The sequence below is a fragment of the Mus caroli genome, chromosome 3 (genome assembly GCF_900094665.2).
Source record: "Mus caroli chromosome 3, CAROLI_EIJ_v1.1, whole genome shotgun sequence".
NCBI classification, from domain to species: domain Eukaryota; kingdom Metazoa; phylum Chordata; class Mammalia; order Rodentia; family Muridae; genus Mus; species Mus caroli.
This window is the reverse complement of record NC_034572.1, coordinates 10,693,919-10,709,822: the sequence shown is the minus strand read 5'-3', so window position 1 is coordinate 10,709,822 and position 15,904 is coordinate 10,693,919. Positions and strand designations below refer to the sequence as shown.

General features: G+C 38.5%; 1 protein-coding gene across 1 annotated transcript in view; it reads left to right on the top strand.

Moving 5' to 3' along the window:
- Positions 1-600: 600 nt before the first annotated feature.
- The window catches only part of LOC110291151 (tyrosine-protein phosphatase non-receptor type substrate 1-like), a 42,078-nt gene continuing 26,774 nt past the window's right edge, over positions 601-15,904 (top strand). Inside the window, exons 1-2 of the mRNA XM_021158124.1 lie at positions 601-748; positions 11,471-11,824. Coding sequence (XP_021013783.1) covers positions 676-748; positions 11,471-11,824 — 427 coding nt within the window. The 5' untranslated portion in view covers positions 601-675. The remainder of the gene's footprint in view (positions 749-11,470; positions 11,825-15,904) is intronic.

The window sequence follows — 15,904 nt, the reverse complement described above, 5'->3', positions numbered from 1 at the left end:
CATAATTTTGTCCAAAATTAAGATGAGTTTTCTCAAACCAATTAACTAAAGACATCCCACTCAGATGGTTTAAGAGGCCTTCTAAACCTCATCAAACTCACAGATGTTCCTAGTGGTCTGTTTCTTGTATGCCAGGTTGAGAATTAATACTATTTGCAATATATACTGTTACATGTTTGTGTATGCAAAAAGGCTCTTAAGTCTCATTTTGACAACATATCAGGATATTAGTAAAGGATATTCAAAGGATCATGAGAAAAAAACAGCACTGAGCTGTTCTCACAAATATGGGCTTAACTGTGAAGTTTTATGTGGCACTTGAAAATGATATATAGACTTGGGTGTATGGGAAACACTTTTTGGGGGATTCTAACTGGGGAGTTACTAAGTCAAGATATCTTGAAACCACAGGAATCCAAGACAGGTTTAAGAGAAAGAGAAAGGATTACTTAAAGTATAAATATCTGAGTTTCTCTACAAATAACTGCCAAAAACAACTCTTCCGTTGCAGCTTCCTGCAACACTGTGAATCTATTTCAAAATAACCTGTATTGTTCCTCTTTCCCCATAACACTGACATATACTTATTGCAGAAAAAGCCACAATACCTCTTTTCTCTTCAGACCAGAGGCTAGGACCTCACAAGAAAGTAGAAAAGACTCCTTAAACCTGACCATGCATCACCTGAACTTCAGGCCACATACTCTCCACAGAACTCTGCTCATGACTCTACTCCTGGGACTTACAGGTAAGCATGTCACAATAGCATCATCTTCCTGCTTCTGGACTATCTTCTGCTATTGAAACTACAGAAATAAGGATAACCACTTGAACTGCCGCAGGAGAGAAGTCCAGAACATTGTCTCAGGTCTTCACCCGAATCCTGAGCACTGCTCAGCATGTCGATAAGTTGCAGCAGTTAGCTAGAACATCCTATTAAAAAATGCTTCAAAAAGCATAATTTCTAATACTTCACCTAATAAAAGTTGGTTTACAGAATCTCACTTAAACTACTGTATCTCTTAGGCCCATCAGAGCCAGGAGTCACTGCCAATGAAGCTGATGGGGCTACCTGTCACTAAGCTCAGTACTCTCTGCTCATTTCCTGAAACACTGAAGCTGACATGCAGACCACTGACAGGATTCTGGGTGAAGCATGTTGGGCAATACTCAGCCACTATACTGTCTTGCGGAGGTTTCTCATTTTGTCTTCAGGCCTGCAGTTCCTCCCTCAACTGATCTCAGTCTTCTCACATGGTTATTGCTTCCATGACAAGCATGTACTAATATTTTTCTCATCTAACGCTGTGTTTTACTGCTGTGGTTGCTGTAACAAGTACCACAGTGTGGTGGTCAAAAGAGTAGACATTCATTTCCTCAAAATTTTGAAGGCTGGAATCTCAGAGTCAAGGTGTCCACAGAGATATTTTTTTCCAAGATGCTTCTACTTTGTAAATTAAATCTTCTCTTTCTGTCTTTATGTATTATCTTACCTCATTCTTTCTCTGCGAATATTTTCTACTTCCTGAAATAAAACCAATCACATTGGGTTAATATTCACCCAAATGACTTCTATTGACTTTGACTCCTTAAATACTCTCCACCATATATAGTCACTATATGGCACATGAGATTATGGCATTGATATGCAGAGTATACGCACTGTATCCATAACAGGTTCCCACATGTCCCTGGTCTTCTCAATCTTCTCCAGTGAACTTTCCTTCCTTCTACTTGTAGCAAACAGGATTAGTGACACACTGAGTGTTCCCTACTCACGATTCACCTAAGAATATTTGTTCGCTGTTCATTTTTCAGTGGTGAGGAAGACTCTATTACTGATTCCGTGGCTTTAGGTCTGGGCATAGCAGCCTTCAGGTTCCACTTTGGCTCATGTGTTATATCGTCTAACAAGATAAAAGTCTAAGTTTTAAATGTTCTCATTACACTCTCTCTGCACCTGAGAGTAGCAGTAAGAGAATAGTCCTGCTGATTCTTTTAACACTTCCTAAAGCTTTCTGTATTTCAAATTTTCTAAAATTAATATGTAATTACTTCATTTCCCTGCTGTCTCTTTTCAAGTCCATAGCCCTTGTTTATTTCTTTCTTTAAGTGCTTTACATACACACACACACACACACACACACACACACACACCCATACACACACTTACTCATATATATCTATATGTTCCTAAATATATAAATACAACTTGTAATGTCTCTATGTTACCAGCCTACATGGCCAGAAGAATGAAGGGCATATCTCAGTGAAGAAGACTGTATGGCCCTGCTGTATTCTTTTTATTCATGTTCCAGCCACTCTTTGCTTTACTGCTGTCTTCCTACCTCATGGTTTTCTGATGTATTCCCCCAAATCTCAGTGCAAAAGGACTGTTAGTGAGTTAAAATTCTAAACTGTAATATATAGGACAACTTCTGCTCTTATTGATTGATTTATATTAGAAATTTGCTTCTGTACTTGGAAGTGGTTTTACATAAATGTTATGCTTTGAGTTTCAAACATATCCAAAAATTCATGTACTAAAAATCCTTTCAACAGATTATGGCACTATTTTGAAAGTTGGTTCAGTATTTGGATATGAAGATCTAGTGGGGTAGGTCACAGAAACATGTCTTTGAAGGATGTAGCCCACATCCATTCTTGCCACTCAGTGTTTCCTGCCATCATGAGATGAACAACATTGTTCCATCACAGACCATCATCATGATGAGCTTCTGCCCAAACTGAGACAAATGGAACAGTCAACCCTCAGAATCTTTTTCTGTCTGAAACAATTAGCTAGACAAAGTATTTCTTCATTTAAACTGCTGATCCCAGTTGCCTTTCAAATCAATAAAAAGATAAATAGCAAGCTATAATTATATTTAGATCAACATTTGTTTCTAGAGCTAAACTCAACTTCAAAAACTGTAACCAGATCCATATTTTTATGCAGATCATTTAGTGTCAGTTGAGGCCTCCATGACTCAGTAAATTAATGGAGAAATTACTTTACTTTTCAAAGTCATGAAAATTCACCATGTCCCAGATTCTGTGAGAAGCAATCCATACTTCTACATCATATGGGCCAACATATCAGTTTCATGATCTTGTCACACTGACACTGACACACAAAAGGAATCAAAAAGTACAAACAACAGTAATTGTAACATCTAGAGCTTTGGACTGTTCTCAGGCTTTCTGACTGAGGTCTTAGTAAATAACTTCCCAGAAACTCTGATTGGTCCTGTGAGCTTTAGCATAATGAAGTAAGGACGGGGTCTATAATTTTTATTTCCTGGACTCTTCATCCTTACATGCAAACAGTTTTTCTTGAAAATGTCCTTCACTTGGCTTCTATTCTCCATAGATTACCAATTTAAAATGAGTTCCAGTGACTTAGAAAATGTCAAACTGAATGAATATTACATAGGGAAGATGTTTGTTGGATACTCACTAGGAGTTAGAGGCTGTTCTGGGAACGTGTGTGGCAATGGAGAAAAGAATTGGAGGCATAGTCACTCATGTAGAACTTAGATTCTCTTAGGGTAAGTGATAATAAAAAAATGGTGAAATGTATAATATTTTAATGAAGTATATTTGGACATATGTCCAATTATCTAAAAAAATAAGAAGACTTTTGGAAACTTAGATATCAAAAACTGGGTGATGAGTATGAACATCATTGAGAAGAAGAAAATTGATAAAACATTAGAGATATATAAAGATAAAAGTGGAATATGAGAATGAGTCATGTGGCCAAGCATTACTGAAAAGCTTTACTGAAGGCATTAGCATATGTAAAGGCCATAAGTAGAGCTTCCTGCCATTTAATGTTAGTGCTTTCAGTCTAAGAAAATTGGAGCAACTTCAGGCTGAGCTTAAAGAAGCACCACAGCATTATATGAATTTTAAATTGATTTTTTTATCTCATGATTGAACACAAACTCTTCAAGGAGAAATAGAAGGAGGTTAATGCATGTGAGAATTGAGCAAGGACCGCTTGCCCAGGATACTGGCAGGAGAGGGACAGGAAGAGATCTCTGTTTCCATAAGTGCTGAAGTGGAGCCTGTAGAATTTTCTGAAGGATCACACTTGATGTGAGAGTAAAGACCCTAGTCTTGGGACCCAGGCATCTGAAAAAAAGGAATTTCAGCTAAAATATACAGGTCATGCAGGAAATTCCCCTGGACTTGTTTAGCCTGAGCTGATCACTTCGCTTGAGAGGCCACTCAAGTTCACTGCTAGATAAACCTAGATGGCTATTGGGGGAGTGGGGGAGGGCTGGGCTTTAGGTTTTTCTTCTAACTGTATTCATTCATGTTTCGGTACTGACACCTCAGCTCCTTCCTCTCACCTTTCCAATATGTTAAAACTCAAACCATCCAAGGGTCATGGACCATAGTTCCATGCCTGTGCTCTCTTAAGGAAGGAAGATCTGTAATATCACTTATACTTACAATGTATGTTATCAAATCATTCCCTCCTTATAATCTTTTCTTAAAGTTCCTTGCCAGGAATTTAACTGATATGATGTCCTTCAGGAACTGTTACTAGGATTATGTTGTACTTTATAAGTCATCCTGCTGGTACCTTGTCATCTTCTGGTTTTCAGTGAACACTTGAAAGTTCTACTTGAGATTTATGCATCAAATAATCTGTTATCTCTGCTACATTGATGAAAGGTCCTTTATAGTAAATGTGCTTTCTCCTGAAGATTGTCTATTATACAGTGTAAGTTTCATTTCTAACCTAGCACTATGATAAAGTCCCTCTGTACATTTTAGATTATTCTAATAACTTTACCACAGTTCATTACATGATCAAGCCAATGAGAACCATAAAGCCATAAATAACCTACATAGGAGAGGAGTACAGTGACTGCAGAATGGAGGAGAGGAAGCACAGTGTATAAGCATTCCAACAGGGGCAGTGTTAGTAACAGAAGAATGATATTTCTTCAATACATATGGAGTTAATCTCAGCTATGCGAACATGACTTTGGCTCTGAAGCCTGATGAGAAGAAGGGGTCTGAAGCTCTTGTCCATAAAACAAACAGCCACAATGGCATAAGACCATTTTCAATATAGACAGAAACATCAGAAGAAACATAATTTGCCTATTATGTTGTTTGATCAGGCCATGGACTTTGCAACAAATTAAGATAGGACCTAGAGGCAAAGTCGTGGCAGATAAACAGTGTTCACTTATTCTTAATCATAGCAGATAAACAGTGTTCACTTATTCTTAATCCTAACATTAATGCACAGCACATATTGATGACCACATATCCTTTAGCAAAAGAATTGCAATGTTCTTGACTCTTATTCCTACCTAACATGATCTAGTCTTCTCTTTGCTGAAGTACGTTTCTCCTACATCATCATGGTGCACTGGACAGATCACATGTTGCTCTCATTGTTCTTCTGGGTAAGATGAATAGTGAGGCTATAATGCAAGTGCTAATGTCCTGGGTTTTCTGTCTGAAATACTTCAATGGTTTAGATAGTACATACCTACTATTACCTGCTCTCTGACAATAGAAGAGAGAGGACAGGTGTGGTTGCCCCCTGCCCCCAGGCATAGCTGCTGTGCAGACTTCAGCTGATTTTCTTAAATAGATAAAGCCTGTAATAACATAATGCTTCCACTACCTATGATCACCTACATTCATGAAAATGGAGTTAGATGAGATTCTCAAATCCACTCCAAAAAGTAAATTCCACAGTTTTTAGACTAAGTTCAGTTTTCTGTGCCCTCATCCCAGCCAAAGTTCTAGACACTCTCTTGATGAGTTCCTCCTCATCTCCATCGTGGGTTGCCTCAAAGTGCAGTTGGTTTCTGCTTTAGTTCTTTGTAAGAGATGTGGTAGCACGCGGGCACATGCCACTGACATTCAAATCGCCCCCTATTTACCATGTTACATTTATAGAATAAACTTATCAAGCTACTTTATAATCTGTGCAAATAAGAAACACTGCAGAGAAACTGATACTACATCTGTCATGTCTAGACAATCATGTTGTAACAGAAGACATATTTACTGTTTCTATATTTTGTATTTTGGACAAATGCTCATTTTTACCATGTCTATTCTACAAATCCATGAGCATGGGAGAACTTTCCATTCTCTGATAACTTTTTCTTTTTTTTTTTATACCATAGATTTTTATTTTGTTTTTGAGATTATAATCACAATAGTTATGCCTTCCATTTCCTCCCTCTAAACCCTCCCATATACCCCCCTCTCTGCTTTCTTTCAAATTCATGAACCTGTTTTCGCTGATTGTTATTGTATGCATTAGTAATTATTAATTAGAAAATAGGGCAGGTTTCTTTTTTATTAGATATGTTCTTAATTTTCATTTCAAATGCTATCCCAAAAGCCCCCTATACCTCCCCACCTTTCTCCCCAACCCACCCACTCCTGCTTCTTGGCCCTGGCATTCCCCTGTACTGGGGCATATGATCTTTGCAAGACCAAGAGCCTCTCCTCGCATTGATGGCTGACTAGGCTATCCTCTGCTACATATGCAACTAGAGACGCAGCTCTGGGGAGGTACTGGTTAGTTCATATCGTTGTTCCTCCTATGGGATTGCAGACCCCGTTAGCTCCTTGGGTACTTTCTCTAGTTCCTTCAACATGGGCCCTGTGTTCCATCCAATAGATAACTGTGAGCATCCACTTCTGTATTTGCCAGGCACTGACATAGCCTCACACAAGAGAGCTATGTCAGGATCCTGTCAGCAAAATCTTTCTGACATATACAATAGTGTCTGGGTTTGGTGGTTGTATATGGAATGGGTCCCCGGGTGGTGCAGTCTCTGGATGGTCTTTCCTTCCATCTTAGCTCTGAACTTTGTCTCTGTAACTCCTTCCATGGGTATTTTCTTTCCAATTCTAAGAAGGAGCGAAGTATAGACACTTTGGTCTTCCTTCTTCTTGAGTTTCATGTGTTTTGCAAATTGCTCTGATAACTTTTTCAATATTTTTCTTCAGTGACATGAAGATATTGTCAAACAGGACTTTCACTTGCTTTTTCAGAATTACCCCCAGATTTTTTATATTGTTTGCATGTATTGTTAAGGGTGTTAAGTTCCTGATTTCTTTTTAGTGTCTTTGTTGTTTGTATGTAGAAGGGCTTCTGATATTTCTGAGTTAATCTGTATCCAGTTACATTACTTAAGTTGTTTTTCTTAAGCAATGTAGTAGTTTCTTGATAGAAATTTGGGAGTTACTTATGTATACTATAATATCATCTGCAAATAATGATATTTTGAAGTCTTCCTTTCAGATTTGTATCACCCTGATCTCCATTAGGTATCTTATTGCTATAGTTAGAATGTCAAGTAGGATATTGAAGAGATATAGTAAATGTAGACAGCCTTGCTTTGTATTGATTTTAGGGCAATTGTTCTGTGTTTCTATCCATTTAATTTGATGTTGCCTATAGACTTCTTGTAAACTGTCTTTATTATGTTTGGGCATGTTCAAACGTTAAAGTTCCTCTTCCTCAAAGAGCCAAGTCCTTATTTCACTGATTCTCTTTGTTTCTATTTTATTGATTTCAGCCCTCCGTTTGATTATTCTTCAGTCTTCTCTAGGATGTGTTTGCTTCCTTTTGTTCTAGAGATTTCATAGATGATGTTAAATTACTTATATAGATCTCCCAAAGCTCTTTATGAAAGTACTGAGGGCTATGAACTTTCCTCTTAGCACTGCTTTTACTGAGTCCATAGTTTGTGGGATTTGTGCATTCAATTTCATTGAACTCTAGGAAGCCTTTCATTTCTTATCCCTATTTCTTTTCTGACACAATTGTCATTCAGCAAGTGTTGTTCAGTTCTCATGAGTTTGTAGGCTTTACATTGATTTTGTTATTGTTGAAATATAGCTTTAAGAGATGGTGGTCTTATAGAATACAAGGTTTATTTCAATTATCTTGTATCTGTTGAAATTTTCTTTATGTCTGAGCATGTGCTTGACTTTGAAGAAAGTTCCACGAGATGCTGTGAAGAAAGTACATTTGAGTATGAATTTTTTTTAACTCCATTATTTCACTGTTTAGTTCTTGTCTGGAGTACTTGTCCGTGGGATATTGTAGTCTTTCATTATTATTGTAATGGATTCGATATTATGTGTGATTTAATCATATACACACAATTTCTTTATACAAAGAAATGTGTGCCCTGTGCTTGAGGCACATATGCTCAGAATAGAGCTGTGGTATTGGTGCTTTTTTTTTTTTTTTTCTGCTTACTATAAAATGTACTTCCCCATCTCCTTTGATTAATTTTAGTTGGAAGTCTGTTTATTTTAGTTGGTTTTGTTTTGTTTTGGGGGAATTATGGGTTTTTTTGTTTTGTTTTGTTTTGTTTGATATGAGAATGGCTACACCAACCTACTTATTGGGCCATTAGGGTGCATTTTTTTTACCCACCCCTTTGTGTGAAGTAGTGTTTATCTTTGTTGTTGAGGTATGTTTATTGTATTTAGTGTAAAGATAGATCCTGTTTTCACATCCATTCTGTTAAGCTGTTTGTATTTATTGGGAAATTTAGTTCCATTGATATTGAATGCTATTAGTAACTGTTTTATTCAGGATTTCTATTCCTGCACAAACATCATGACCAAGAAGGAAATTGGGGAGAAAGGTTTTTTCAGCTTACACTGCCACATTGCTGTTCATCACCAAAGAAAATCAGGACTGGAAGTCAAGCAGGTCAGGAAACAGGAGCTAATGAAGAGGCCATGAAGGGATGTTATTTACTGGGTTGATTTCCATGGCTTATCAGCTTGCTTTCTTATAGAACCCAAGACTACCATCCCAGGGATGGCATCACTCACAATGGGCACTCCCATCCTTGATCACTAATTGAGAAAATGCCTTACAGCTGGATCTCATGGAGGCATTTCCTCAAGGGAGGCTCCTTTCTCTGGGATAACTAGCTTATATCAAGTTGACACACAAAACCAGCCAGTACAGTAACCAATGTTTGTTAATTTCTATTCTTTTGTTATTATTGTTGGTGATGGTGGATAATAGTGTGTGTGTATGTGTGTGTGTGTGTGTGTGTGTGTGTGTGTGTGTGTGTGTGTGTGTTTTCTTTTGCATATTTGCTACTATTTATTTCTGGTGTTGTTTTGGATGCAATTTTTTAACATTGTGTTGAAGTTTTTCTTCTAGAATCTTCTGTGGTGTTGGATTTGGATTTGTGGATGAATATTGTTTAAATTTGGTTTTCTCATGAAATATTTTTTTTCTTTTTTTTTTTTATTATTATTATATGTAAGTACACTGTAGCTGTCGTCAGACACTCCAGAAGAGGGAGTCAGATCTCGTTAAGGATGGTTGTGAGCCACCATGTGGTTGCTGGGATTTGAACTCCGGACTTTCGGAAGAGCAGTCGGGTGCTCTTACCCACTGAGCCATCTCACCAGCCCCCTATTTTGTTTTCTAAATCTATGGTGATTAAAAGTATTGCTGGTAAAATAGTCTGGGCCAGAATCTGTGGTCATTTAGTGTCTGCAAGAAAACTTTCCATGCCTTTCTTGGCCTGTTTTCCCTTGTAGATTTTAACATTCTTTCTTTGTTCTATATGTCTAGCGGTTTTGTATTATTATGTGGCAATGTATTTCTTTTCTGATCTATTTGGTGTTTTGTAAGCTTCTGATACATTTATAAAAATCTTCTACTTTGTGTTAGAAAAATCTCTTCTATGATTTTGTTGAAAATAATTTTCTAGGCTTTTGAGGTAATTTTCTCCTTCTTCTGATTTTATTATTGTTAGGTTTGGTCTTCATTGTGCCCCAGATTTTCTGAGGTTTTGTGTTTTTAGATTTGATATTTTCCTTCAGAAATTTATCAGGGTTTTTTTTTTCTGTGTAACTTCAATGTGTGAGATTCTCTCTTCCATCTCTTTTAACCTATTGATGATATTTCCCTCTGAAGTTCCCGTTTGCTTACCTAAATTTTCTATCTCCATGATTGCCTCACTTTATGTTTTCATTATTGCTTCTATTTTCATTTCCAGGTCTTGAACAGTTGTCTTCATTTTCTTCACCTATTTGGATATTTTTTTTCTTTATGGTTGTATTTTTCCCTTCTATTGTGTTTGTGTTTTCCTAGTTTACTCATTTTCTTTTTAAGACCCCTATCACATTCAAAAAGCTGGTATTATGATCATTTCTTATGCTTCATCTATGCACAAAGTATGCTAAAGTAGAACATTTGGACCTTGTGATGCCATATTGTCCTGGATATTGCTGAACATATTCTTACAGTGCCATCTTAGCATTTGTGTTTATAATAAATATTGTTCTAGGAGTCATATTCTAAGTTTATTTTTGTGAATGGGTATTTTGTTTCTTAGTTTCCCTTTCCTCTGTCTTTTTCCAATGTCTGTGGTCCATATTTCTGGTGGCTAGCTTAACTTGTGGCTCTGCAAGGAGTCTTAGTCAGAGTTGGAGATTAGACTTCTGGTTGTTAGAATGCCCTTTGCTCCAGAAGGACTTCTATTTTTCTGACTAGCATGGCCTACACTTAAATATTAGGCATCTGCATGTGTAGGAGTAGGGTCATGGTAGCAGAAGGCAGATGGTTGGTGCAGGTATCAAAACCAGAGTATTTTTAGAAAGGAGAAAGTAGGAGGGTTTACATGGTGGGTGTGGCTCTTACCCATTCTCTCTTGTTTGGCTTTCACTGAATTATTGGATGTCTGCTCATATCCATGAGAAAGTGCATGGAATTTGGGTTGGGTCATTGACTTTCAAAACAAGTGTGTGGCTGGGTTAAGACAGCATGTAGAGCTCTTAACCTCTTCTGTCTGGTATGGACTGTACCTAAGCAGTAAATGTTCACCTGCATAGTGAAAGTGGGGAACAGTTGGGATATTGTAGGTCTGGAGGATGCCAGCAGCCTGGGCCTTTGGACTCTGAACTGAGGGAGGGAAAGGGGGGACATGTAACAGGTGGGTCTCTTACCTATTTTGGCTAGATCTTTTGTTTCTTAGTTTGGGTGATTGTTATTGTATATAGGGAAATGTTTATGGCATTATCACGCAATCTGATAAAGCAAATGCCATCGTGAGGATCTTGTAAACAAATGTAAAACTCACTATATTCATACCTCATTGGTTTCAAAGAACACATAATAAATCCAATACTATTATAACAGAAGTTTCATATCCATGTACACAAAAAGTAAAAACCAAGAAGATAGTGAATGAAGTATGAGGATTCCAAACCAAACTGGTGCTTCAGTCAGAATCCTCCCCAATTCCCAATGACCTTGTGATTCAGTTTCCTCATCTGTATTACATTCTTATTCTAAAAAGTCCAAATAAGAGGAATTATAATTAGAGTCATGCAATCATTATGTTTTCTTGTAAATAAGAATATTTGATCAAAAAGTTGAGGAGACAGGGTTTCCATCAGGATGAACATTAACTGATGTTTCCTGCAGGAACAGCTGCAAAAGAGCTGAAGGTGATTCAGCCTGAGAAATCAGTTTCTGTCATCACTGGAGAGTCGACCATTTTAAACTGCACTGTGACCTCCCTGCTTCCTGTGGGGCCCATAAAGTGGATCAGAAAAATAAGACAGTGTCAGCAGTTAATATATAGTTTCACAGGAGAGCACTTTCCCAGAGTTACAAATGTTTCAGATGCTACAAAAAGAAGCAACCTGGACTTTTCCATCCACATCAGTAATGTTACACTTGCAGACTACGGTACTTACTACTGTGTGAAGTTTTGGAGAACATACTCTGAAGAGGAAGAGTTTCAGTATGGGGGAGGCACTCAGTTGTATGTCTGTGGTAAGTACTCCATTATTTTCCTCTTCCCTGATATTTCCAACAGGTCCACACAGTGTCCAATATTTTTTGAACATGTTCACAGGGTCACTCTACCCCAACTGTGGAGCAAAGAATCTGAGAAGACAGATTTTCCTACTTGTAAATGGGATGAATCCATACCTTTATCTGCCTTCTCCACAGCACTTGTTTTTCTCAAACTACCCCAGCCTATTGGTTATATAAAGCCACAGAGGACTGACTTCCTTGCCAAGTTAAGGGGTGAGATATTTCCTACTGCCTCTAGAGAGTATTCCCCCCCCCCACCTAATTGGAGCCTCATTCTGACAAGTTCCACTCTCTATGTCAACAGACATACCAAGAATTTGTCAAGAAAGAGGTCTCACACAACATTTGTTTCTCCTCTCTCCCAAGAGAAAAAGCACATCAGGGTAGAGTGACAAAGCCAGGACATAATGTGCATTTCTTATTTCCTTAAAATTTCCTTTACACTGCAAACATTTCCAATATGCCCACATTCCCTGTGGAAACTCTAAGCTCTGGTTTAGGTATTGGGACAAAGCTAAGTCCTTGATATGGGACTGTCAGAGAACATTTTATATAAGGGAATTATTCTCACAGACATTAAAGTTTTGGGCCAATGATTTCTTGCCTCCTGGAAAAAGTATCATGTGGATGATTTCCAACACCAGGCCCGAGGCAGCCAGATTTTCATTTTGAATTTCTTGACAGAAGCATCTAACCAGGTCTTGACTTTGAGAATTTTACAACATGAAAATCACACATACTATCCAACCCAGCATGTTAAATATGTGACTTCTGTATGTGCTCTGTCCAAGACCACACAGTCAGTTAATGTTGGAATCTGGCCTGGAAACTACATCTCATTAAAGCCTACTGTACTGGCTATTTTTGTGTCAACTTGACACAGCTGGAGTTATCACAGAGAAAGGAGCTTCAGTTGAGGAAATGCCTCCATGAGATCCAACTGTAAGGCATTTTCTCAATTAGTGATCAAGGGGGAAAGGCCCCTGTGGGTGGGACCATCCCTGGGCTGGTAGTCTTGGTTCTATAAGAGAGTAGGCTGAGCAAGCCAGGGGAGGCAAGCCAGTAAAGAACATCCCTCCATGGCCTCTGCATCGGCTCCTGCTTTCTGACCTGCTTGAGTTCCAATCCTGACTTCCTTTCGTGATGAACAGCAGTATGGAAGTGTAAGCCGAATAAACCCTTTCATTCCCAACTTGCTTCTTGGTCATGATGTTTGTGCAGGAATAGAAACCCTGACTAAGACACCTACCTTCTTAGTGCCCAGCCAAGAGAAACTATCTCTTCTTAGAACCCTGATACATGAGAGATATTGTATCAGAATTTCTTAAATGCAACCAGCATTTTCATTCATCACCAGCTCCAAAGTTTCTAGATTTTCCTCATAATCAGAATCTAATATGCAGTAGTGATCAGAAAGCTACTTAAATGTCAACCATACTCACTGTGTATTGGATTTGAGAACTGTTCTTTTGTGGAAACAAAGCATAATAGTCCAGTAACTAGAGATACCATATTTAAGATCATAAGCTGTCAATGTTTCTTTTCTTCTTCAATTTGTGGCTACTAAGAAATAGTCTCAATTGCAGCCTAAGTTTCCTCTCCTGTGGCAGGTTGATGGTCACATATATTCAGAGGGAAACCCTGTGTCTCCAAATATTACCTGACACAGCAGCAGGCCAAAAACACCCCAAAACACACAAATACAAAGAAACAAATAAACAAGCAAACAAAACAGCTGCTATATTGTGGTTTTAAAACCTTGGATAACTCATTGAATCTGACCATTTGTTTTCTCGTGTTTAGAAGGTGAGACTTGTGTCCACTTTCCCAGGGTGTTCTGACTAGCCAGAGAAGTAAAGGGGTAACAGTGACTTATTCTCTGTGCAGTTCTCAGTTTCACATATTGTGATGATATCAGTGATAGTCCCTGGTAGTTGTTCTAGTTCTTCCTTGAGGAAAGATAAATCATGCATATATTCTTGGCTGGTGATGTTAAGGTCACTAGGAACATCATAATTTCAATGGTCTGTAGAGAGGAAGGAATCTAAATAACTGATTATGCATTCGAGGATTGCTAATCCATGATATGTACCCAGAAAGAGACCTTCAACACAGCAACTTCACATAATACCCTCTGCCTGTGAGCATAGTATATTGACTGACTCTACTAAAGTAGTAAAGCCATATGACATATTTAGAGAAACTGCTGAATTTTAGGAAATGTTTTATCACTGTTTGTTGTTTTACTAAGGGCTCATGTGACTTTGGACTTTTCACTTCCCCTCTCTAGGCCTTAGGCATCAATAAAGTTGGGGGAGGTTGCTAGCTTTTCAACTGGCTATTTTTTAGAATTACATAGGAAATTAAGAAAATCCCAGATTCAGGTTCCTTTTGTTGTTCTAATGTGGTTCTTGGATTCTGAAACATCAAACATATACTTCGAGGCAAGAAGAGATATTTGTGATTATTTCTTTGATATAGCTGTTAAGATACCAAACTGAAACATTACAAATCCTTATGCTTTGGAACAGCAGAACTGAGTCTGCTGTTCACCATTTCCTAAAGCCCAAGGAGTGTTCAAGGTACACTTCTCAGGGAGGAGACTCAGAGTCCCTAAGGTTCAACAAGACAGCACCATGTCGAACAGTAATCTCAGAGCAAATCATTTCTGAATTGCACAGGTAAGCATCAGGATAACTTCTGGGGCCAAAAATGTTTCTCTTTCACTCAGAACTCTATGTTAATGACATAGAAAGTCAACAACAGCTCTGTAAATCACCCATCTCATGGCCATCTGCTCTCTACAGTTAGCCCCTGTGGAAGCAAAGCTTATAGTCCTTACTGTACTGTAAAAGATACTGGTCAACTTTTTGAAAGGATCACTAAGAAAGTAGAGAATGTTACCGATATAGAAACTTTTGCTCAATAAGTAGAATTTTCTTCTTGTTTATTTATTAGATATTATCTTTCTTTACATTTCAAATATTATCCCCTTTCCTAGTTTCCCCTCCTAAAACCCCCATCCCTTCCCCAACCCCACCCCCTGCTCAGCGACCCACCCACTCCTGCTTCTTGGCCATGGCATTCCCCTGTACTAGGGCATAGAATCTTCACAGGATCAAGAGCCTCTTCCTCCCATTGATGACAACTAGGCCATCTTCTGCTACATATGCAGCTGGAACCCCGAGTCCCCATCCCCCCCCCATGTGTTTTCTCTGGTTGGTGGTTTAGTCCCAGGGAGCTCTGGAAAAACTGGTTAGTTCATATTGCTGTTCCTCCTGTGAGGCTGCAAAGCCCTTCAACTCCTTGGATATTTTCTCTAGCTCCTTCATTGGGTTGCCTATGATCCATCAAATGAATGGCTGTGAGCAACTGATTCTGCATTTGTCAGGCACTGGCAGAGCCTCTCAGGAGACAGCTATATCAGGTTCCTGTCAGCAAGCTCTTGTGGATATCCTCAATGTGTCTTGTTTTGGTGGTTGTTTATGGGATAGATCCCCAGGAGGGCAGTCTCTGGATGATCTGTCCTTCAGTGTCTGGTTTACATTTTGTCTCTGTAACTCCTTTGTCTTAGTCAGGGTTTTACTGCTGAGAACAGACACTATGACCAAGGCAAATCTTATAAAAACATTTAACTGGGGCTGGATTACAGGTTCAGAGGTTCAGTCCATTATCATCAAGGTGGAAGCATGGCAGTATCGGGGCAGTCATGGCACAGGTAGAGAGCTGAGAGTTCTACATCTTCATTCAAAGGCTGCTAGTGGAATACTGACTTCCAGGGACCTAGGGTGAGAGTGTTAAGCCCACACCCACAGTGACACACCTACTCCAACCATGTCACTCCTCCAAATGGTGCCACTCCCTGGTCCAAGAATAAACAAACCATCACATCCTTCCATGTGTATTTTGTTCAAACTTCTAAGAAGGATCAATGTATCCACACTTTGGTTTTCCTTCTTCTTGAATTTCATGTGTTTTCCATATCGTATCTTGGGTATTCCAAGCTTCTGGGCTAATATCCACTTATCAGTGAGT